The 22,811-nt window shown below is 47.3% G+C and overlaps 1 protein-coding gene across 2 annotated transcripts in view; it reads right to left on the minus strand.

The window, feature by feature from the left end:
• The window catches only part of TRANK1 (tetratricopeptide repeat and ankyrin repeat containing 1), an 81,202-nt gene that overhangs the window by 14,719 nt on the left and 43,672 nt on the right, over window positions 1-22,811 (minus strand). For both annotated transcript variants that reach the window (XM_081160381.1, XM_081160380.1), the window contains 9 exons: window positions 21,298-21,459; window positions 19,150-19,404; window positions 17,413-17,589; window positions 13,880-16,777; window positions 10,857-11,056; window positions 10,415-10,552; window positions 6,400-6,546; window positions 5,065-5,221; window positions 2,298-2,386 (listed from right to left, as the gene is read on the minus strand). In XM_081160381.1, the coding sequence (XP_081016507.1) occupies window positions 2,298-2,386; window positions 5,065-5,221; window positions 6,400-6,546; window positions 10,415-10,552; window positions 10,857-11,056; window positions 13,880-16,777; window positions 17,413-17,589; window positions 19,150-19,404; window positions 21,298-21,459 (4,223 nt within the window). The remainder of the gene's footprint in view (window positions 1-2,297; window positions 2,387-5,064; window positions 5,222-6,399; window positions 6,547-10,414; window positions 10,553-10,856; window positions 11,057-13,879; window positions 16,778-17,412; window positions 17,590-19,149; window positions 19,405-21,297; window positions 21,460-22,811) is intronic.

Below are 22,811 nucleotides of genomic sequence, written 5' to 3' on the forward strand. Positions count from 1 at the left end.
GTCAAGGGCACATACCTGGGTTGAGGGTCCCCTCCTCCCGCCCCAGCTGGAGTGCATGCGGGAGGCAACCAGTCCATGTGGCTCTCTCATAGCGATGTTCTTCTCCTCCCCCCCTCCCTTCCACTCTCTCTGAAAGGCAATGGGAAAAATATCCTCAGGTGAGGATTAAAAAAAAAAAAAAGGCTGCCCATTTCCCCTCCCTTCTGATCTGAGCTGTGACTTGCTTGGCCAGCAGAACACAGCGGAAGCAACACTGGAACAACTCCCAGGCCAGGCCAGGTCAGGCCTCGAGAGGACTGTATGTCTGCCACCCTCTTTGAACCCTGCTCAGGCATCATGTGAACAAGCCCAGGTCAGCCTGCTGTAGGCTGAAGGGCACGTGATCCAGGAACCCATTCACCTCCAACACCCAAACCAAGAGCCAGCCAACCCCCAGAAGCAGCCTGCTTGCCAACTGGCAGCTGAGTTCGGACATGTGAGGCCCCCAGCTGAGACTAGAACTACTCAGCTGGACTCAGCTTTGCCAACCCACAGAACTGGGAGATGCATGAGTGACTTGTTTTAAACCACTAAGTTTTGGGGTTGTTTTTTATGCAGAAAAACATGAACCCCAGATATGACTTACTTGCTGTAGACTTAAAACCACTTTCCCTGCCATAGGAGACAAAATTCTCCTAAAAATTGTGGGGGGAAAAAACTCTTGGGATTCCTTCTCCAGGCAGGTCAGACAGAAGGCACCTCCAAAAGTGACTTCCAGTAAGTTCTGACTTGCATTTTCATTGCACTCCTCACTTCCCAGTACCTTCACTCGGGTCCAATGCTAAGAAATTCCAATGAAAAGAAGGATCATTAAAGCAGCCGGACAAGCTCTTTGGAGAAATCACTCTCTCAAAACATTTGCTCAGGTGCAGCAAGAGAAACTGCAGGCACTTTTCTGGTAACATTTGAGGACCTGGACCAAAGCCCAGCGTGAGCACAGAGGCAATAGGAAGGACAAACAGTGCTCTGCCCCAAACTCAGCCCCAGCACTTGCAAGCACGGGGCCCTCCAGGGACCTGGGGGAGTGAGATCTTAGGGAAATGTGCATTTCCGTGTGGTCATGCCCATGGTGGCAGACACTGTTGGTCTGCTACCCACACCCACTCCTCCATTTCTTGCCCTTGTCTCCCATGAAAGACCCTAACTACCAGATGAGATTGCTCCCCCAGGCTCCCCTATAGCCAGGCATGAGCATGCGACCTAGTAGTGACCAATGAGATGTAAGGAGAAGTCCACTGGGGACTTCATCATAAAAAAAGAGACCCGTGAGAAGAAAGTGCCTGCCCTTCCTTCCTGCTTGGGATGCTGCTGAGATGGCTGGCACTGCCACAGCCATCATATGACGGTGAGGGGGATGCCTCTGACAAGCTGCAGATGACCCAGGAGGAGATGGAATGAGACTGGGCCCATGTGGACTTGGTTGAACTGAAGGTGTTTGTGACCTGCAGGTGAAGACGCCATTAACACAACATCACGGCAGACATAACATGCCTTGGTACCCCACCCGAGACCACGTGATCCACAGGGATGCTGTGAGGGAAAGGAAGGGGCTCTTTAAGCTGGTTCCAATATTTCAAGAGGACTGCCAGTGATAACATTTCTCGGAAGAAGACCGCTCAGGCTTACTAAGATGTCCTGTGGCTAGAAATTAGTCAGCTCAGTCCAGTGAAAAAGCTTAACCTATGCCCACCAGACTCACATGGGGAGTGAAGTCTGTCCGATCAACTTTTTAAAAAAAACAAGAGGACCAATCCATTACTGTGTTAAAATGTCATATGACTGCCCCGGCCAGGCGGCTCAGTTGGCTGGAACACTATCCCATCCACCAAAAGTTGCAGGTTCGATCCTCGGTCAGGGCGAGTAGGGGAAGCAACCGATCGATGTTTGTCTCTCGTATCAATGTTTCTCTCCCTTGCTCTCTCTCTCTCCCTCTTTTTCTAAAATCAATAAACATATCCTCAGGTGAGGATTAAAAATAAAGTCATATGACTGAGCAAAAGCTTTTAAGAGTAGAACACAGGAGGGAAAGAAAATAACCAGAAGTGTTCCTCAGTGGGGCAAAATCTTCCATTTTCCTATCACACATGCTGGCGCTCGGGCAACGTGAAGGGCTGTCATGGTTGTATTGGGGAAGGAGCACAACAGGGAACACCCCTCATCAAGGGGTGACCTGATGCTTCAATAAGCACCAGCACCCTCGCCCTGCCCTGGTGGAAAATATGACCAAGACCTCCCCCGCCTCCTGGCCCAGCTCTTACCTTCCAGCACTGGTGTTTAGCATAGTATTCCCCTTGTGCGATCCACTCCTCAGGAGTTGAGGTCTTAACAAACATGCTATCATCGAAGTCTAAAATGGAAAAGAAAAGTTAATTTCTTCTCTGGGCATCTGCCCACTTAAACCCGCTGTTGTGGGGTGAATTGTCCCCCTCCCGTCCTCTGAGGATGTACAGGTTGAAGCCCTAATCTAGTCCCTCAGAATGTGACTGTATTTGGACATCGGGCCTAAATGAGGCTGTTCTGGTGGAGCCTGATCCAATCTGACTGCTGTCCTTATAAGAAAAGGAGACTGACTCATAGGAGAGATGCCAGGGGTTCCCACAGAGGACAGGCATCTAGAAGCCAAGGAGAGAGGCCTCAGAAGAAGCCGAATCTGCCGGACTTGTAGCCTTCAGTACTGTAGCCTAAATGTCTGTTGTGTAAGCCACCCAGTCTGGGTATTTTGTTATGGCAAACCTAGCAAACAAACACACCTGTGGCTATCTTCCTGGCATTCACTTACAGATATACCACAGCTTACCGGGCCAGGCTGCTGTGGGTTTTGGAAGGACAGCGCAGAGGTGAGAAAGATGCTGTTTGGTTTTTGAACACTGCTCTGCCTTCCTTTTCTACGGCTATGGATTAGAAGGCAGGTAGCATTTCTAATTCCTCCTTGAAAATCCAAAGCCATGTAGCTCTTCGCAAACTCACGTCGGGGCCATAGCAAGGGACAGGTGACAGGATTTTACAGTGCTTCCAAATCTGCAGACACTCCCCTTGGTGGACAAACTATTGTAACCACCTGCTGTCAGACCCACCTGTTATCCTCACCAGTCAGCTGGTGACTGTATCGGCTCCCCTCCCTCCACCCCCTGAGCATCACCAGCCGTGGGCAACACTCTCTGTGAGTTGAGCCACAGCTCCATCAAGCACATGAATGACAGTGACGACCAGGACAACTTGGACAGCCAAAACTGAGAGTAAGGGGTCAGAGATGCCCAGGACAATGGATATAAACCAGGGAGCAAGGCAGATATGCCGGCTTTGTTTAGAAGGTGCAAAAACACACGTTAAGCCTTGCAACCTGCCCCTGCCCCATGGGCCCTCTGCCATGCTCTACAGCATTGTGTGCAAAGATGACTTCGCAGCATCTTGTCCTGACTTGGTGTGCACTATCAGTGCCCGGGTGATTTTTATCCCCAAGCAAAGCTCTGTAGTTTCTCTGCAGAGGGCAGTGAATTCGGCTGGCACCATGTTGAAGAAACCCAAATCGCAGTCACTACACTCATCCCCAGCTCCCTTGCACAGAGGGAACTGATGTTCTCGAAAACTTTATCATATGCAACTTACAACACAATTAAGACTGTACTTTCTTGTATTCTTAACGCTACCAAGACATAATGAATTATAATCCTTTTTCATTTTGAATGTTTAAATTTCTAAAATGCCTATCTTGATGATCTCTTATAAAGGGTGCCTGAACAGGTTTTGAGAATGAAAGGCGTGCAGGAAAGATGAAGGATGGCCACAGTAGGCTAATCCACTCGTTTTCCTTTTAGCTGAGGAAGTGAAGGCCCAGCGAGAGAAAGTGGGGCCTGAGCAAGGTCCTGTGGCCACACAGGTGGAGAATGCTAATAAGATGCTAGGTTAACCCCAAGCCCTTGGCTTTTCCCACACCAGGGACAGAACGTCTGATCCTGGGTCCCAACTGAGCCATTGGCTGTGACCAGAAATAGCCTCCACAGAACCTGCCGAAACATGCTCAGGAAGCCAGCGAATACCTCTGTGCAGCAGCCGAGACCTGCGCTTGCTCCCGTCTTTGGAGAAATTAACTAAGACCTGGAGGAGCCAACTCAACAGCTAACGCACAAGAAAGGCCAGTTTTCTCCCTCATGAAGGACTGATCATTTCTCCCCAAGTTATCCTACCAGGACACCTTCACTCCATTTTTTAATTAGTTAGTCTTTGTAAATTATGAAAACAATGTATGAAAATGTTTAAAAAACAACACTGCAACCAGCATAGAGCGTATAAAGGGGAAAAGTAAAAGGCCCACATCGCCACACCCACCTGTGAACAGTTTCACACTGGGGGGCATGTAGGTCATTTTTAGTTTTGTATAATCACAAACAGGGCTATGATGAGCACTCTTGTTCATGTATCTTTGAGATTTTATACAAGAATATCTCCAGCCCAGCTGGTGTGGTTGCGTGTCATCCCATGCACCAGGAGGTTGCCAGTTCGATTCCCAGTCAGGGCACATGCCCGGGGTTTTGGGCTGGATTCCCAGTAGGGGGCGTGCAGGAGGCAGCTGACTGGTGTTTTTATCTCATCAATGTTTCTCTCTTCCTCCCTCTCCCTTCCTGTCTCAATAAAAACATATTTAAAGAAATAAAAAAGAGTATCTCTAGATTCCTAGAGTGGAATTACTGGGTCAAAAGGTTTGCTCATTCTTTATTTTCACAGATACTGCCAATCAGCGATCCAAAAGCCCACAGCAATTTGGATTCTCTCAACAGACCCTATCTCCTCTAACCCTTGATCATAAGCCTCACTATGAAAGGACAAATTAAAAATCTTCCCTAAAGGAGTTAACCTTCCCAACACCATTACAAGCACACTGCCCAGCACACCTCACCAATAAATAGGAACTCACTTCTCAGAACAGAAGGAGCTTTCAAAGCCTATACCCTTTACACCTGACCATAAGGACAACTGGGAGTAACATACTTTCTGTCCCACAACCAAAATATGTTAATGAGATCTTACCTTTATTTTCATCTGTCTTCACAACTTGTACAAAATTTCTTCGAATGAAATATTTGAAAGCAGGAGCCCGCTTCTCCGGGTTTTCATCGAAGATCCAGAGGTTGGCGCGAGCCCGGGTGATGGCCGTGTACAGCTGCTTCAGCTCTCCGTTGAGGAGCTAAAGCCAAGATTGAGGACAAAGATGATGAGCCCTTTGTCTGGAGCTATAAGGGGACACACTTCAATGGGCTTACTCTGATTCTGGAGAAATACAGAGAGTAAATTATAGGGAAGTCTAGCACAGGCCATGAAGACCTGAGGTGCTCACCATGGCCTCAGCACAGATAAGCACAGTTAAGCTCTAGCAGGGAGCACACCATTAGTTCAGGACCACCCTTGAATTTGCGGTAATTTTATCTTTTGAAATAATCATAGATTCACAGGAAGTACAAAGATCGTATAGAGGTCCCATGTACCTCCACTCCACTTACTCCAATGGTTATATCTTACACAGTTACAGCAACTTAGTTTTAAAAGTGAAACCAGTCCTATACTTCTATTATAACTATCGCTAGGATGAATAACTCATGGCCTACCCCATGACTGAGCACTGTGGATACAAGGAGATTATGACTTGGACACAGGGACAGCCTCCTTGATTAAATAGCACACCTTTCAAGACAACAATGGATTTGCGGCTACCTAGAAGTTTGCAAAGCTTGGCAGTGATTTAACTTCTATTTCCCCAGAGACTTCGAGGCATTTACAGAACTAACCTTATAACTGCTGTTCTGTTTATTTTATACTCCGTTTGAGACATGAAACTAAGATAGTACTTTCTCCTAGTTGTTGGTTTTGCTGGTTCAACTTTGTGTGATGCCACCCTCACTTTCTTGAGTTACCCATCAACCCCACTGTAGAGAACTCCAGAGAACTTCTCAGCTTTGCCTCCTTCTCCGTGACATCACTGGATGTAAAGGGCAAGGAAAGCCGAGTGCCTTAACAGCCAAGGCTGCTGCACAAGTCTCTACTAAATATAGTTCCGGACCTCACTTCTGAGTTCCCATCAGCAACATCGAAATTTCTAAACAGAGCCCAGTTCCCGAGGGGAACAGAGGTACAACCCACCCCTCCACTTTCAGACAGTGCCCCACCCATCAGGCCCAGCTCCCGGCTGAGACAAGGAAGTTTGAAACAGGGAGATCCTTGCTGCTCCCTCGCCTGCCTCCACCCCCAGGGCTGATGTAGAGGAAGGCAAGCCAGGTGCCAGCGTCCATCTTCCATCTCATCTTCTCGTCCAAGACTGTTCACTGGCTCGCTGTCAAACACTCGTGCGCATGAACAGCATAAAATCACCTTGTACATTTCTGGATTCACCATGAGAGAGCGACTCTGAGACGGGCTGGGCTTCTCCAGGGGCACGTCAACCAGCGGCCCGCTTTCCTCTCTGGAGTCCGATGACAAAGGTGTAAATGAGGAAATGACCTTCCACTCCTTGTAAGCCTGAACAACAACGACAAATTAAAGACCAATGGAATATGCTTTTCAACTCTACATACAGCCACCCTGGGCCTCATAGAGAACTGAGCCCCCCTCTTCCTGGCCTGGGAGCCAGGCCATCAGCCCCAGCTGTGAGGAGGGGCCATCCTATGGCCTCAGAATGGTGGGATGGGACTCAGGTTGTGCAGGCAGGGATCAGGGAAGCTTCCAGGAAAACTCCCCCAGAGACTTGGTCAGGAGAGCTGAGAAGTCAGGCACATTGCCCACTTCCAGAAGGCACACTAAGGGCCCAAGAAGTTCTCGTTGAAAGAATTTCGACAAGTAGCATGGAGAAAAGAACACAGTGTCCTCACCCCTTTTCACTATATGTTTAAGAGATGCCCTTAGAGTCAGAAATACAGTAGGCAGAATTTTCTAACTCAAGTATTCAACCATGGATGGGAGAATATTCCAGAGCTGCTGATACACTGCGCAAGGTAGACTCTGAGCTCAGACAGAACAAATTCATATCTCATTCCTTTCACTTACTAGCTGTGTGACCTTGCACAAACCATTTGTCTCTTTGGTCTCATTTTTCTGCTCTATAAAATGAGGATTCTGGAACTACCCAAGTTTGTTGGGAAAATAAAAGATCATCAATGTCAAACTCAAACCACAAAACCACACTGACTATATGGACCAGAGGTAGGCAAATTTTTCCTTTAAAGGGTCAAATAAATATTTTTGGCTTTATGGGCCCTGTGGTCTCTCTTCTAACTACACAACTCTGCTACTGCAATATAAAAGCAGCCATGGTCAGCATGTAAATCAATGGGCATGGTGTGTAAATTTCAAAACTAAAATTGAATTGAAAATAATTGTCATGTGTCACGAAATATTACTTTCCTTTTAATTTTTTTTAACCACTTTAAAATGTATAAACCACTCTTAGCCCACAGGCCATACACAAACAGCCAGTGGGCTGGGCTGGGCCCTGGGGCCATGGTTTGCAGACCTGGTGAAGCTAACGTGCCCAGATCACATGCAGTATTTAGAGTCCAGAATTCCTATGAAATGTCAGGCTTCATACTTTACCTGTCTTATGTTAGTAGCGTGTTAATTCTCCTAGACTTTTCTATTCCTAAAATGGTGCTACCCGCCACCTACGTATCTTTTCAAAGAGGAGTAAAAAATGGAGTGAATACAGTTCATTACCTCCTGGAAGTTACCCCAGAACATAAACTATATGAACATTAGGTGAAAGGCTTTAACACTAACAAATACGAAGGGTTATGCTCGTAACCAATTATGGGATTAATCACCAGGTTCTGAAAAGAGATGTGAATCATGTAATCATTTAAGTAGTCGGAAGTGAAAAAGTCAGCTTCAGGACACACGATGACTGTCCTCTTTGTAAAGCTGCAAGCCTACCGTGGTGGCGCCTGCTCTCTAGGTTAGTTAAGCAACCCACGAAAGTTGTGGTTTTCAAAGTTCTTCCTGTGCTATTTGCTCATGAGTGTGAAGGAAAGAACTCCCCACTGGGGCAGACTGTAAGTGGAAGGCATCCTTCCAAGTCCCCACAGGAGGGGAGTTTGGGGGTGACAGGGAGAATTACTGTCTCTCCCCAAAATGAGGCAAAATTCTATAGGAGAAGGACTTGGTGTAACATTCCCTGGTTCCTTCCCCATCTCAGAAAGTGGCCCTGGTGGCCTGCGGTGGAACGGGTAGTAAATGCTCCAGAGAGAAGAATCACAAACCAGGGCAATGAGAACCCCCCACTACACGTGCACACATGCACACATACCCAAGTGGCAGATTCTGCAAAGACAGTGGCTGCCAGAGACATAAACCAGGGCGGGGTGGGAGAAGAGACAGAGGATGGAGAGGAGCTCTCCACAGTTCCTCCACCCCACACAACAATCTCTATTGCACGCCTTCATCCAGTCCCCCGAGAGAAACCCCACTGAGCAGCCAGCCCACAGGCGACCAGGGACTTATGTGATCCCTGTCTTTCCTCTGCTTTGATTAAAGCTTTTCCTCTCACATGCTGAATGATGCTTTGGGGTCTTGAGGTTGTAAATGACAGACTGAGGGTGTGCTCTGTACCAGGGATGCACAATTACATTCCTGGTACGTTGGGAAGCACCACATCAGAGGTCCTTCTATAAGTCTTACTGTGTGCATAGGAGGAAGTGGATGTTACCCAAAGATTCCATTTCTGATTGTTTTAATTTCATGCAACTCACTGAGCCACTGGTGGGAGCACAGGGTCAAGGTATTGGGCCTTTGCCATTTCCAGGATCAAGGTGAGACAACCACTGGACTTTTCTTTCACAAAACAGAGGCAATCACAAGTTACAGATCTGTAAGTCCAGAGCTCCTTGAGCTTCTTACTGGCACAAGCATACAACTGGCATTTAATAAGGGACAGGAACAACAAAGTCTTACCCCTTCCTCTTTGGGAGAGCCTCGGTCCAACCATAACCAATGGATGTATTATGAGAGAAAACAGTTAGTCCTCAGAGATTAAAAATGGTCCCAGGGTTAAGGAGAGTGCATCTGATTTTATTAGCAAAAGTCAATAGAAAAGGAATGCACTTAAGGTACGGCAACGATATACTACTCACTGTGGAAGGTTCTGGAGGCTGATTTGCATGCAGGGCTTTAAAAGGAAAGGGGTACAGCAGAATTTAGAACTCAAAGCATCTGAGTTCATTTCTAGGCTCTGCCACCTACATTATGACTATAGGCAATTCACTTAATTTTCATGACCCTCAGCCTTATCTGCAGAATGAGGGTAATAAAAATACATACAAACTCAGAGGGCTGGTGGAGGGTAAAGTGAGACAACACATGCAGAAGGTATTTCACAAACTGTGAAGCACCCATAACAATATTAGTCGTAGATATTAGCAAGTCAAAAATGACATTTTCTCAAAGATCACACAAAAAATAAATAAGGACTCCACGTAACGGGTCGATTCTGGGGCAGAGTTTAAGGTGTCAAAGCTAATGGTCCTCCTGACTTGGCTATGAAAACAGCCCTTCAAGCATGCGTCATGTGCAGAAGTCTGCAATAGGGACCAGGGCACAGCCATTTAAGTCCCCAAAGAAGATGCCACAGCAGTCAGCAGCCAGCAGCCAGCCTGAGTCCCCACCAAAGACACTGGTGAAGAGAAATCAGTGAGTAGAAAACCAAGGACAATGGTCTTGAATTAGTGGCTCTACCCATAATGCACTGGGTTTGGGGAGAAAGACCATCAAGTCAAAGCAGTGAGCTGGCACAGAGGTCACTGGGGGTCAGTCTGGGGACATTTTCGCTGCCGCTGTCTGCATGGGTGGCAAGCAGTGGAGGCGAAGCCGTGCCAGCAGGGAGCTCCCGGGCAGGGCGGGCGGCTGTCCTCATGCCCCGCATTACCTGATCCAGTGGGCAGGAACCAAGCCTCATCTGTCCTCCTGGAGTTGTCTCTCTCTACGGACTGACCTTGCCCAGTTCTGTCCTCACTGGTGGACACTGCTAACCTTGCCTTCATTTGTAAGGCTCTCCTTAGAGCTGACTCCAACTTGAGCATCCTTGGGAGTCAAGGATAACAGTAGCTTGTGAAAACCAGAAGCTGGCACTTGGGTACCAGGCATTCAGAAGAAGACTACAAGAGAACAGGGAAGGGAAGGGCACAGGGAGAACCAGCCCAGGACACACCCTGAAACAACCCACAGCCATTGTCAAAACCACACTGAACACTCCAAGCCCCACACTAAATGGGTGATGCTCCAAAAAGAAACAGGCACCTGTGACAAACTCTTCTACTCAGCTCCAAATTCTCTTTCCTGGAGTGGCAGTGTAACTCACACATATACATGCGGTGTGTGAAAAGAAGTGGGTGTGACGTACCTCGGAATCGGTGAAAAAGTTGTAAAGGAGGACATCATCAAATTCTAAGCCTTTTGCTTCATATACCGTTAGCACAAGTGCTAACCCCAGCTCTTCTGGAATTTTCTCCTTTGCCATTTCATTGGCTACAAGGATTACCTAGAAAAAGAAAAGGGAGATAAGAGAAAAAAACACATCAAATTCTACAAAGACAAATCTGGCGAAGCTCAGACCATTTCTATAGGAGGTAGGAAATGTGATTAGGAGAAGTGGCCAGTGTGGACTTGGTCAGTCAGGCTAGTGGAAATAGTAATAACAATTAGTCACTCACCCATCTCTGAAACTTACCCATTCTGGGAGAAGGGCTACTGAATTCTACCTTGTAGAATAATTTAGCCTCTCAAACCTTTTTTCAATTGCAAACTGCCTTTTATTTCAAAGCATACAATCCCAAGAAGCTCACCTGGTGCGCCCCAAATTCAATGGTCTGGGTTTTCCTCTTGTTCCCTTGTAGCAAAATTGCTAAGTCGCTTACACTACAAGACTCCAGGACCGTCGGTTTGGGACCATCAAAGAGGCCAGAATCCCTTGGAAGGCGATCAAAAGATTCTGGGAAATAGAACTGAAGCAAATCTACCACTCCTGATGCCAGATTAAGGATTCCTGGGATAAAACAGAAAACACAAGTCAGATATTGAACAACATGACAATATGGCTGAGTTTTGTGGAGCTTTTTTTTTAGGGGTTGGTTTTGTTTTTGTTTCCTAAGAAGCAATACTGGCTCTGATAATACATATAATTGCAGCCAACCTCCAGTTCTCATTAGATTATCACTTCAACCCTCAGCATATTATCCCTGGTACAATGGATAAAGGCAGAGATATGCTGCTGTGCTAAGAAGGTTTTGTGGGATCTCATTCCTGACCTATATTCATATCAGAAAAAATTACCTCATAAAGAAGAGTCAAGGCAGAAATGACTTGAACAATCAGAGCTGTCAGAATGCTAATAGAAGGGGCTAGTATAGATGGTAAGGAAACAAGACTTAGCTTATCCCCTCATTGGTATTTAGAGCACAGGAGACAATGTTGCCATGGTAACAGCAGTGCTGGCTATTAGCTGGGGCTACACCAAGGCCACCATCGCCCTTTTCCACCAGGTTTATAGCCAGCTGAGAGAGGACTCTACCAAGAGAAATCGTCAGAGCTGGAGAAAAGATTTTCAAAGCTGGGCTGAGCTGTGTGGTATATGCTATACTCTGGTAGGCCACCTGGCTTCCAGTCATTTCCTGAGTCTTTGGCTAAGCAAATCAGAATTTTAGTTTAATTTTACAATGTGGGTGTATATGAGTATGAATGTGTATGTATATGCATGTATGTGTATATGCATGTATGTGTGCATGTATGGATATGTGTCTGTGGTATGTATGTTTTCTATTTCCACTAAATCATAGCCTGCTTCAAATGCATCTAGAAAAAGAGCACCTATCAAAAACGTACAATAAACATCACACTTAAAATGATGAAATGTTATAAATATTCCCATTACCTTCAGAAATAACATACAAATGCCTGTTATTGCTTCTATTTGAGATCCTAACCAATATGAAAGAGAAATAACATGTAAAAGAAAATAAAAACTGCCCTTATCTGCAGAAAAATGCCAAAATCTGTAAGTTAGAATATTCAGCAAGATTGTTAGATACAGATCAACAAACAAGAACAAACAGCATTCTCCTATACCATTAATAACTGATTAGAAAATGTAAAAAAAGAAAAAAAGGCAGCCATGACAGTAACAAAAAGTATAAGAACAAATCTAACAGCTGTGTAAAATGTCTGGAGGAAATTATAACATATTCTTGAAGGCAGTAAAAGACCTGAATAGAGAAATATGTCATGGCTCAGAAACCCCAAGTGATGTAAATATGTGATTTCTTCCCCAAAGAGCAGTAAATTCAATGAAATTCTAGTCCAAATTACAGAAAGTCATTGAACAAGTTTGATGACTATCATAAATAGTACAGTATTAACAGCACAAGAATAGACAAGTCAAATAAACTAGTGAGCCCGGAAACAAAATCACAGACATGTCGGGGAAAAAAGCATTACAAATCAGAGGAGAGGGTGGACTATGAAGTAAATGGCGTCAGCACAACTGATTCTCTATATGGAAAAAGTAAAATTAGATTACAGAGGGTTATATAGCGCCAAGGTGGAGAAACCCTGAAATAACCTTGTTAATATTCCAGTAAGATCCTATATTTCAGGACCCTTGAATGTGTAATTATATCTTGAATGGTGTAAATAAATGGAAAGTATTTGTCGGGTAGGTAGCCAATTTTGAAACTTAATTCACTCCAGGATGGTATGTCACAGTAAAAAACTGGCAGGAACCTGATGTCCATCGCTGGAAAATGGACAATAACCTGTTATAGTCACAAAATGGAATACTAACAAGTTAGAAACTCATGGACTACGGCTCCATGTCATCGGCATGCAGAAATCCCAAAGTGTAAAGTTGTGCAGAAACACGAAGTTGCAAAAGGATACCTCTGGCGTGATCCCATTAAATAAAATTTCTAAGCACATAAAATAATACTGTATATTGTTCATGGACACATACAGGACACAGGAGGTGAATTTGTGAGCATTCTATAAACCACAAAGTAGTATTCTGGGATTGCTGTTATGTTATTTAAACCCTCTGTGCCTCACTTTCCTTCTCTGTAAAATGGGAATGATGCCTACCTGATGGGTTGAGGAGAAAGCACAGGTATTAGATGAAAACTGCCTGGCATCATGCAGGCACAACTGAGGTACAAGTTCAAAGCACCTGAGAATGTGTTATCTCCCACCTGCCACTCCTGTTTTTTGGCTTCTCTTTAATAGAAAAGGTAGTTTAAGAATTAATAACTTGTAATTCATGCATTACTTTCCATTGCATAAGCAGGTGCTCCCAAAGTGCTTTAATGCAAGTTCTCAGCAGTTTAAACATCCCCCTGAAATGTTTTCATGTCATGGGAAACTCCCTAAGATATAATTACATAGCCTTTATCTGATGAAAGGGAACTTTAGTTCCTGGCAAGGAGTGGGCCCCGCTGGCCGAATTTAAATGCTGACAGAATTTAAATGCCGTCTTTTAAAGGTTAAATACTCAGAAACCTAAGCATATACGTTCTTTTTTACAGGCAAAAGGAAAGAAACCATTATTTGTACAGTTGATCCTGGAAAGTATATGGAGTTTGTATGATGCTGTCTTTTAAATGCCATCTTTTAAAGGTTAACTGTCCATTTCCACTCAACCACAGCTTAATTATCAACCTAGAGATAAGTGGTGGCAAAAATCATAAGACCTTGTTTGTGAGTGTATTTACTTACTAACAAACTCCAAAATACTACCCTTACTGAAGCTACAAAAGCCTAACAAAAGCTAGCCTACAGCTCCCAAAGCAGCCCGAGGTAAGTTCCCAAGCCCTGGTCATACCCGAATGGGACCGGTAGTTCTGGTACAGCTGGTGGATCCTCTTGGGCTTCCGGACGGCCCACTGCTTGTCCACGGTGCTTCTGCTGGCGTAGTGGAACAGGGAGCGCAGGTCGCTGAAGCGGAAGGCCACGCCCTTCATGATGCTCTGGGCCGTGTCCCCGGTGAGGAACATGGCATTGGGGTCATTGATGCACTTCATCAGCAGCGCGAGCTCGGCCTGCGTGAAGTCCTGAATCTCGTCACCGTAGAGCTCGTGGATGGACCACGGGAGCACCCTGAGCTCTGACAGCCGCCGGGACAGGTTGAACAGAACGTCCTCCTCGTCGAAGTAGCCTTTCTGGGACCTGATCTGCTGATACAGGCAGAAGAGGCTGTAAATCTCGCTCCGGTCTTCCTTGAAATTGGGGCACCGCTTCCTCCCTAGCTTCTTATATTCTTCTTCCGTGAGTCTCCCCTGGGGGCAGCTGAGGGCCTCGAAAGACCCCTTCAGGAAAGATTTTATTTCCTTCCAAATCAGCGCAGGGTTGTAGGAGGTTTTCCCTTTGTTCATCTTGGGCCATATTTCACTGGAGAACACCTCGAATGTCACGTACACCCGGGGGTCAACGTCGCACGACCGCGATTCCACAGCCCTTTCCTCCTCCCCGCTGTCCCCATCCACCTCGGGCTCCTCCTCCTCGTCCTGCCAGTTGGAGATGGACGACTCTTCCTGCGTGGACCACCCAACGATGGTTCTTTTCAAGCTGCCGTCCTCGTTTCTCAGGAAAAACGGATTGGGCAGGGAGGCGTCGAGCAGGAGGAGCAGCTGCTTGGAAGTGAGGAACAGGGGGAAGTTCTCGTCCCGCAGGTCCTGGAGTCTGTGAACGCTGGGCTCCAGCGGTCTGTAGTGACTGGTGGCCTTGGAAGACTTGGAGAGCTCAATGAAGTTCCTCTGCACCTCCTGGCACAGCACATGGTTCTTGGTCACGAAGATCTGGTGTAAATGCTCCAGCTGCTGGGGACCGTCTGAGGCACCTGCTTCTGCCCCCTGGCCGGGCACCGCAGGGTCCCCACCGGCTCCCCCCGCGCAGGCGTCACTCTCCTGCTCCTCCTCTAAGCTGCCCGCCGTCTCCGCTTCCATGGAGTCTTCCTCCTCCCCCTCCTCTTCCTCCCCGTCCTCCTCCCCGCCCGGTCCCTCAGTCCTGGGCGTCACGTCTAACCTCCTCCTCAGCCAGACCTGCCTGGCCAGCAGCGGGCTTCCTGCCTGCTCGGCTTTTTCCCAGTAGCTGTGGAACTTCTTCCACAGTCGGTACAAGCAGCAGGTGGTCTTCCCGGTGCCACTGCGCCCGATCAGGATGATGGGCTCTGGCGGCTTGGGGTTGAGGTGGATCACGGCGTACTCGAGCTCGCCCACGCGGAAGGGGTACTCCACCGTGGCCGTCATGTCGTTGAGGATGTTGAAGGCCATGTTGGTGCTGAAGCTGTGGAACTTCATGATGTTGTACTCCGTTTGCACCGCGCTGGCCGGGGGGAAGTACTCGGGCTCCACGGGATCCCCGCCCTTCTCGGCCTCCGTGTCCTCCACGTAGCAGCGGGGTATCCGCTTTCGGATTTTCATGTTGGCCAACACCTGGCCTTTGTTGATGCCCTTCAGCTTCTTCCGCAGGATGCAGGACAGGCCCCGGTTGTAGGCGCTGCAGATGGCCCTGATGGAGTCCGACAGCTTGCAGTGGTCCAAGACGATGTCCCAGATCCGGATGATCTCTGTATAGATCCGCCCCGACTTCTCCGTGGAGTGTGAGCCCCGCTCCGTAGCGATGATCTTCTCCGGGTTCTCACTGCAACGGGGGGAGAAGTCAATGGCGAGCTCCCACAGCATCCGTGCTCCTTTGTCCAGCTTGGCCTCGAAGAGCTGGATGTTCCCTTTCAGGTTCTTCAGCCGCTTCTGCAGGCCCTGGGTCCACTCGCCATTCCCCAGCCGATGGATGGCTAGGATGACTTTCTTCTTCATGACCTTGGTCATCACCTTACTGGATAGCTTCTTCAGCATTTCTGAAGTACACTCAATCTCCCACGTCATATTCTCGAAGTCCTGGAGGCAGGTCTCCACCTCCTGCCAGTTGTCCTGATCACTGCTGTTCTCCCTGCCTCTGGGACCAGCAGGAATGAGCTGCAAGGCAACAAGGTCCGCCTGAGCATGTTCACCCCCTGCCTCAGGGCCAGCAGGGTTGTTCCCAGCACTGTCAGAGCACGCCACCCCCAGGGCTCTCTGGAGCTCGTCCTTCTTCACTTCTGTGCCAGCTCCTGTCTCCAGAGGCTTAGAGTCCTGGAGACGGTCCTCTGGGAGGGGCGCATCCAATGCTAGCTTCTTGATCAGATCCATGATGTCCTGCACAAGGCAGTCTCTCTGAGAGCAGGGCGTGACCACTGGGGGCTCCTGCTTCGTCACCTGGGCATCTGGAAGAGTCTCCCAGCTGTCAGGGACCTTGGCTCCTTCGGGCAGGGAGCTGGCAGTGACATCACACAGCAGAGGCTTGGATGGAACCTGGGACTTGAGCTGAGACGTGTGACCAGGGGCATTCGCCCTCGGGAGCTTCCCTGGGTGGGCGGCAGAGTCCTGCCGGGTCCTCCGCCGGCTCTCCGACACAGCTTTGTTCCAGGCCACGAGCAGAGGGTCATTCTTCTTAATCCGGTGCCGTGCGTCCTTGCCCTCTCTGTTCTTCAGGTTGAAGTTAATGTCGAACTTTGCCAGCAGGTCCAACAGCTTCTTCATGCGCTTCAGCATGCCCCGCTGGAAGAGGGTGTGCATCAGTGTGTTCCCGTTGCCGTCCTGGATATTGGGGTTGAGGTAGTCAAATTTGGAGGGGTTGGACCAGAACAGACCCAACAGGTGGTTGAGGAAGCTGAAACCGATGTCGGCTGAAAGACACAGACAAAACCCTGTGAGTGCTGAGCATCTTCTCGGGGAACAGAGACCCCTGGATTTAAGAGAGATGCCGGCCAGGGGTGTCTTAGAACACCTAACTCCCCTAAGTATTTGATAACCGGGTGGTTCCCAACCAGAGGCAATTTGCTCCCCAAGGGACATGTGACAAAGTCTGGGGACATTTTTGATTATCACAATCTGAGAGATGCTACTGGCATAGAGTGGGTAGAGGCCAAGGATGCTGCTGAACATCCCACAGAGCACAGGGCAGTGCCCATGGCAAAAAATTATCCAGCCCAAATGTTAACAGTGCCAATGAGAAACCCTGAGATAACCTTATAATATTCTAGATCTTTATGTCAGGATCCCTGAAAACGGTGTAAATAAACAGAAAGTATCTGTTAGCTATGGAGCCAACTTTGAAACTTAAGAATCCTCCTCAATCGACCCACCCTGATCATTCACCATGATGGTTACTCCATCCCATCAAGCCAGGGGCAGGCCTTGCCAAGAAACAGGCTTTTTCCAGATCACTGGTTTTCCCAACAGAAAAAAAACACACCAGAGCATGGGTTCTAATATCCAGCCTCCTTCTTGAGGAAAAGACAGTTTGAAAATAGAGGCCTACCGTTGACATCTAAAAAGATGTGGAGAGCCGCATGCAGAGGAGTGTCACCGTCTGAGAGAGAAATGCCACGGGGGTCCGCACCCTTGGTTAGAAGGAGAAAGGCCAACTCAAAGTCCTTGTGCTTCAGGCTCGTGGCCAGCGGCCTTGCCTGGCTGTCCTGGAGACCCTCTGGCAAGGCTGGGGGAGAAACAAAAGGGCACCCGTGAGCTGCATTTATGTGGCAAGGTATAGCCCGGCTCACCTGGGAAGGGCAGGACCACCTCTGCCATTTATCCCCTGGGAAGAGCTGATGCTCACCTGACTTCTGAGGCCCCGCTACCATCTTCTGGGAGGCAAAGGCTTCCCAGCACCTTCAGAGTGAAAGCCCAACTCCTTCTCAAGTGCCCTCCATCTGCCTGGTTTCTCCCAGCTTTCTAGCTCCCCCTGTGGTCCCACCACAGGACACGGACTCCAGCATCAGCACTGATGGGGAGGAGGGACAGGGCCTGCAAACAACTGAACCCCAGTGCTTGCCTGGCACCATACCTACCGCACAGTTGGTGATCAGGACATGAGCACTACTCCTAACATCCTATGTTTCTACGAAGCTTGTTCTCGAGAATGCTCACCTACCCACAGCTGCATCTTCCCTGACACCTCTCCAGCCCCACACACCTTCCTTTAGCTCAGTCCATGCCTCCCCTCTGCACTGCAGGCTCCCCAACCTGCACCCGCTGGAGATCTGCAGCCCTCCTGCACAGGCCTCCAACAGCCATGCACTCACTCTCTGTCTGGGCCCTAGCACCTGATCCCAGGTTGATGCTCCATAAGGGCTCAGTGACAAAGGAATAAAACTGGAATCCCGCGAGAGTCACAGTTTCTGGGCAAAGGGAGTAACACTCCATACAAGGAACAGGTTTAAAGAAATAAACTATCGAAGGCATCCATCCACTTCCTGAAACCTGTGGTTGGAGTCAATGCCTGAGGGCTTCGTATGGCACTTTGAGAACTGAGGACCAATGTGTTATCACTCCCCTTAAACAGCAAACCAAGCAGAAAACCCACAGCCCTGGTGCTATACGAGAGCCAATCTGTGAACTCACTTAATATTCAAAACATCCCTAAGAGGGACTATAATCATTCCCATTTTATAAACGAGGAGACGAAGGCACAAATAGCAGGCCCAAGGCCACATAGCTAGCTAACAATGGCATTAGTGGGGATGGGGGGGGCGGGAGGAGGTTGGTGTTTCCAAATTTGTTTTAAAATAAAACCCAGTCCAGCAAGATGCTGCACACTCCAGACGTCCATCCAACCAAGTGTGATTGTGCTGACTGAAGAGGCAGGTGTTTCCGCCCACCAATTATTTGAGTGTTTCTTTGAAAACAAGCATCTGAAATCCCAATGTGTTGATTAGAAAAGAAAAACCACCGAGTGGATCAGGACCCATGCAGTATATGCAGTGCAGGGAAAAGTCCAGCCACGGGCTAGGGGGGGCAGTGACTGCCGAGGACCAAACCAGGGCCAAGGACTGCCTCCATGTACCTGAGGTTTCTCCTAACTGTAATTCACAGAAATGTAGACTTCCTAGGGCAACACCCACTGACAGGCCTCGCTGTTTCAAAATGAGAAGATACAGAGGAAGGGAAGGAGGCAGAATTTAAAGGAGTCTCCAAAATCGAGTGAAAAACACAACAGGCAGTGACCTGAGCTCTCATGGGAGGGAACCCCCAGTGCTCAGCACCTCGGCATTCTCACCTCCACTGTCTATCAGGCACTCCAGGAGCTGTATCCGGCGCTGGTCCCAGGCCCTGAGCGGGGGGATGACAGAGCAGAGGTCGAGGTCCGAGAAGTTACAGTCTTTGAGGAGGCTCTCTCCGAGTGGGGGCTCCCCACTCACTTTGCGGGTCAGCAGAAGAAGCACTTCAGGCCATCTCTGCTTTTCCAGTAAAAACTTGATGAAGGTGTTGGCACAGTCACGGTTAATGTCACAGACCAGGTCAGGAGGAATTTCTTTCAAAAACAAGAACACACCAAATTCCAAAAAGAGGTTCATATAGTTTCTGTCCCCAACCACAACTTAACACATATATATGCAATTAACACAAGTTACTGATCAGTAGGGTTTTTTTGTTTGTTTTTAAAATGTTTTTATTGATTTTAGAGAGAGAGGAAGGGAGAGGGAGAGAGAGATAGAAACACTGATGAGAGAGAAGCATTGATCAGCTGCCTCCTGCACATTCCCTACTGAGAATGGAGCCTGAAACATGGGCATGTGCCCTGACTGGGAATTGAACCGGGGACCTCTTGGTGTATGGGAGGACCCTCAACCAACTGAGCTACACAAGCCAGGCTGATCAGTAGTTTTAAGCACTGGAGAAACTATAAACAAGTAATGAATTACTCTCAAAGCTTCTTGGGAAGGTTAGAAATACTCTAAGGAGAGTAGAGTCTGGTCCAGGAGGAGAGCAGAATTTTGACTGTCTTAAGGAAGAATACTTGAGTTAAGGTAGTCTACTGAGATCAAAGGGCAGGAGCCCGGCTTAAATTCTGCATAATATAAAGAGTTTGTCCTGCTTAAGGAACACTGAAATACAGGGAGGCACTACAGAATAATTAAAAAGTCAAGAATTACAGATAATGGTGAGAGGATGGTTTGACCCCCAATTCCTAATTCTGTTCCCAGAAACCTAAATGTTTCCAGCTGGTCTCTAATGTCTAGGGACAGGGTAATGGTTATCCCTGTTCATGATGCTGGTGTATCTTAAGTGTGGAAAACTTAGCAAGTACATTGCCAGATTTAGGAAATAAAAATATAAGATGCCAGTTAAATTGAAATTTCAGATAAACAAATTTCAGATAAACAAATTTTCAGCATTTGTATGTCTCTTGCAATGTTTGGGACATACCTATACTAAAAATATATTCATTTTTTATCTGAAATTATAATTCAACTGGCATCCTGTATTTTGTCTGGCAATTCTATCAGTAAGAAAAGCAGGAAGGAAGGGAAAGGAAGAACGATTTGATTTGTATTTGCTAGTTTTTGCTTCCCATCTTTTCCTAAGACTTCTAAATGAATATTCATTTTAATATTTAAAATGTTCATTTGAAAACAAGAAAAAAATGTCAATACAGGCTATCCTATTATCTTAACAGGAACCAGCAAAACAAAAGCATAAAATATAAACTTTTGTAACAAACATTTGCAACTTTTGTGCCCCAGAATCTATGCTCTTGTCTTCTGATAAAAGTGTTCTCCCACCCGTCAGTACTGTCACAGATCTGGTAAGTGGTAGAGTTAAGATCCAAAACTCCAAGCCTTAAACTGCATACCCTGAAGAGCATTGTGGGTCTTCTAGCCCTGCCTTCCTGTATTCTCTGTAGACTTAAGAAATTTCAGCCCTACACATGGTCCAAGTGAATGCTTCATAGCCCATACTGACTGCCGATGTTAAAAACTAAATTTCACCTACTTGGTATTTCTAGAATCTTCCCTAATTATCTCTAGTTTGTCATCTAAAATTCTTTTCTGGAATTTCTCGGATTTCCTCATAATGAAAAAAATTAACACTCAATTCTACAATAATTATATGCCCCAATGTTAGCCAGTATCTACAGAAGAGAGACATCTGTGGTATTTTTAAAAGGATAGTCTACGCAAAGAGTAATCTAGGAGGAGGCATGAAAAACTAGTGATGGAGGTTGCCTTGGGGACAGGACTTAGGGACTAAAGTTCATGGGTGGACGACGAACTTTTCACTGGTAATAATTGATGTTCGGAGCTGTCTGGCTATTTTACATGTAGGTTATTACATTTTTAAATCCATTTCTAAAATATATTCAAAAAGAGCTTTAATGAGCATAAACCACCTTGCACACAATTGAATCTGTGAGAAAATTTACCTTGCAGAGAAGAAAGGAGGCGCAAGAACTTCTGAACTACATCTTGCTTCAGAAAGTTCTTATGCAATAACTGGCTTCCTGAGTTCATGTACTTCACCAGCTCCGCAGAGGCCCTCTGGAAAACGTCGCTCTCACTAACGGGTCCTTCACCATTACTCAGTCCTGCAAAAAACGCCAGGGGATGCTGTCAAATTCAGAGATCACAGCTGTGGAAGACTGCAATTACAATTCTGTACCCCTCCAAGTACCCACATGCTTTGCCATGTGACTTTGCAGCTCCTCCCATCGAGAGGCGGAGCCTATTCCCCACCCTTGATTCTGGCCTGGCTGCATGACTAGTTATGACAAATAGAATGCAGGGGATGTGATTTTTGTGCCACATGTGAGCCTAGGCCTCAAGAGGTCTTGTTTAGTTCTATTTGCTCTCTTGGGACCTTGGTCTCTGCCATGTGAACGGGTCCAGGCTGGTCTTCTGGGGGATGAGACAGCATAGAACAAAGAGGAATCAGTCCAGTTATCCCAGCTGAGGCCCCATAGATGTTAAGGAGCCTGGCCAAGATCAGCAAGGTAGAGACACTTGAAAGCGTTCAGTTAAGACTATGAGAACAGCCCAGCCTAGACTGCTGATCTGCAGGATCAGGAACTGAATACATGTTTATTGTTTTAAGCCAGTAAGTTTCGGGGGGTCTGTTATGCGGCAGCCAGTAACTGATATCACAGTTCAGGGAAGTAACAGAGGAGGATGACTTAAAGCAACAGCAATGTCTAGCTACAACAGTCCCCCCTTATTCATGGACAGCCCTGAAGCAGGGCCGGTCTTGGTGCTGAGAGATGCGAAGATGGGAAACCACGCCTCTGAGCCACAGGCTCCCTCTGTGAGGGAAACCAACACACAGAGAAGGTTCCAGTATCCTCCCAGTCCGTGCTATAGATGCTGGCACCAGCACAGAACAGAGAGCAACTGGCTCCCCCTGGAGGACCAGGAAGGAAAGCTTCAGAGGGCTGCATCTGTTCCCACTTGAAAAGTCCTGCATTATGAGTGAGAGATCAAAGCTTGTCCTAGGGCCCTAAAGAGAGTTGAGCTGCCAGGGGTGGACATGCTGCCATCTGGTGGTGAAGGCGGGTAAGACAGTTACATAATCCTGGCTCCTCAGGACTGAAGCCCTCCTCAAAGTGGGCTCTGGCTCCCACTGGCAGATTGTGAGAATCTTGAGTCCTGCTCTGAACCTGCTGAATAAAAATCTACCCTCTTAACAGGCTCCCCAGTGATCCGTGTGCATTCACACCTGGAAGCTCTGGTTTAAAGAACAGCAGAAATCTTCAGCAAGACCCTTTATTTCTCACCCAGATGCAAAAGCCATCCTATCCACAGACACCATCACTAGCTAGCTCTTCCTGATAACTGTCATCCACTTCTTTTCTGATTTATATCAGTTCCTTTTGCTTCTTTTAACTCAGTGTTTCCCTGTGGCCATTCAATATTCCTCTAGAGCAGCAAGGAAACCTTCCTGGTC

The sequence above is a fragment of the Miniopterus schreibersii genome (genome assembly GCF_964146895.1).
Source record: "Miniopterus schreibersii genome assembly, chromosome: 15".
NCBI classification, from domain to species: domain Eukaryota; kingdom Metazoa; phylum Chordata; class Mammalia; order Chiroptera; family Miniopteridae; genus Miniopterus; species Miniopterus schreibersii.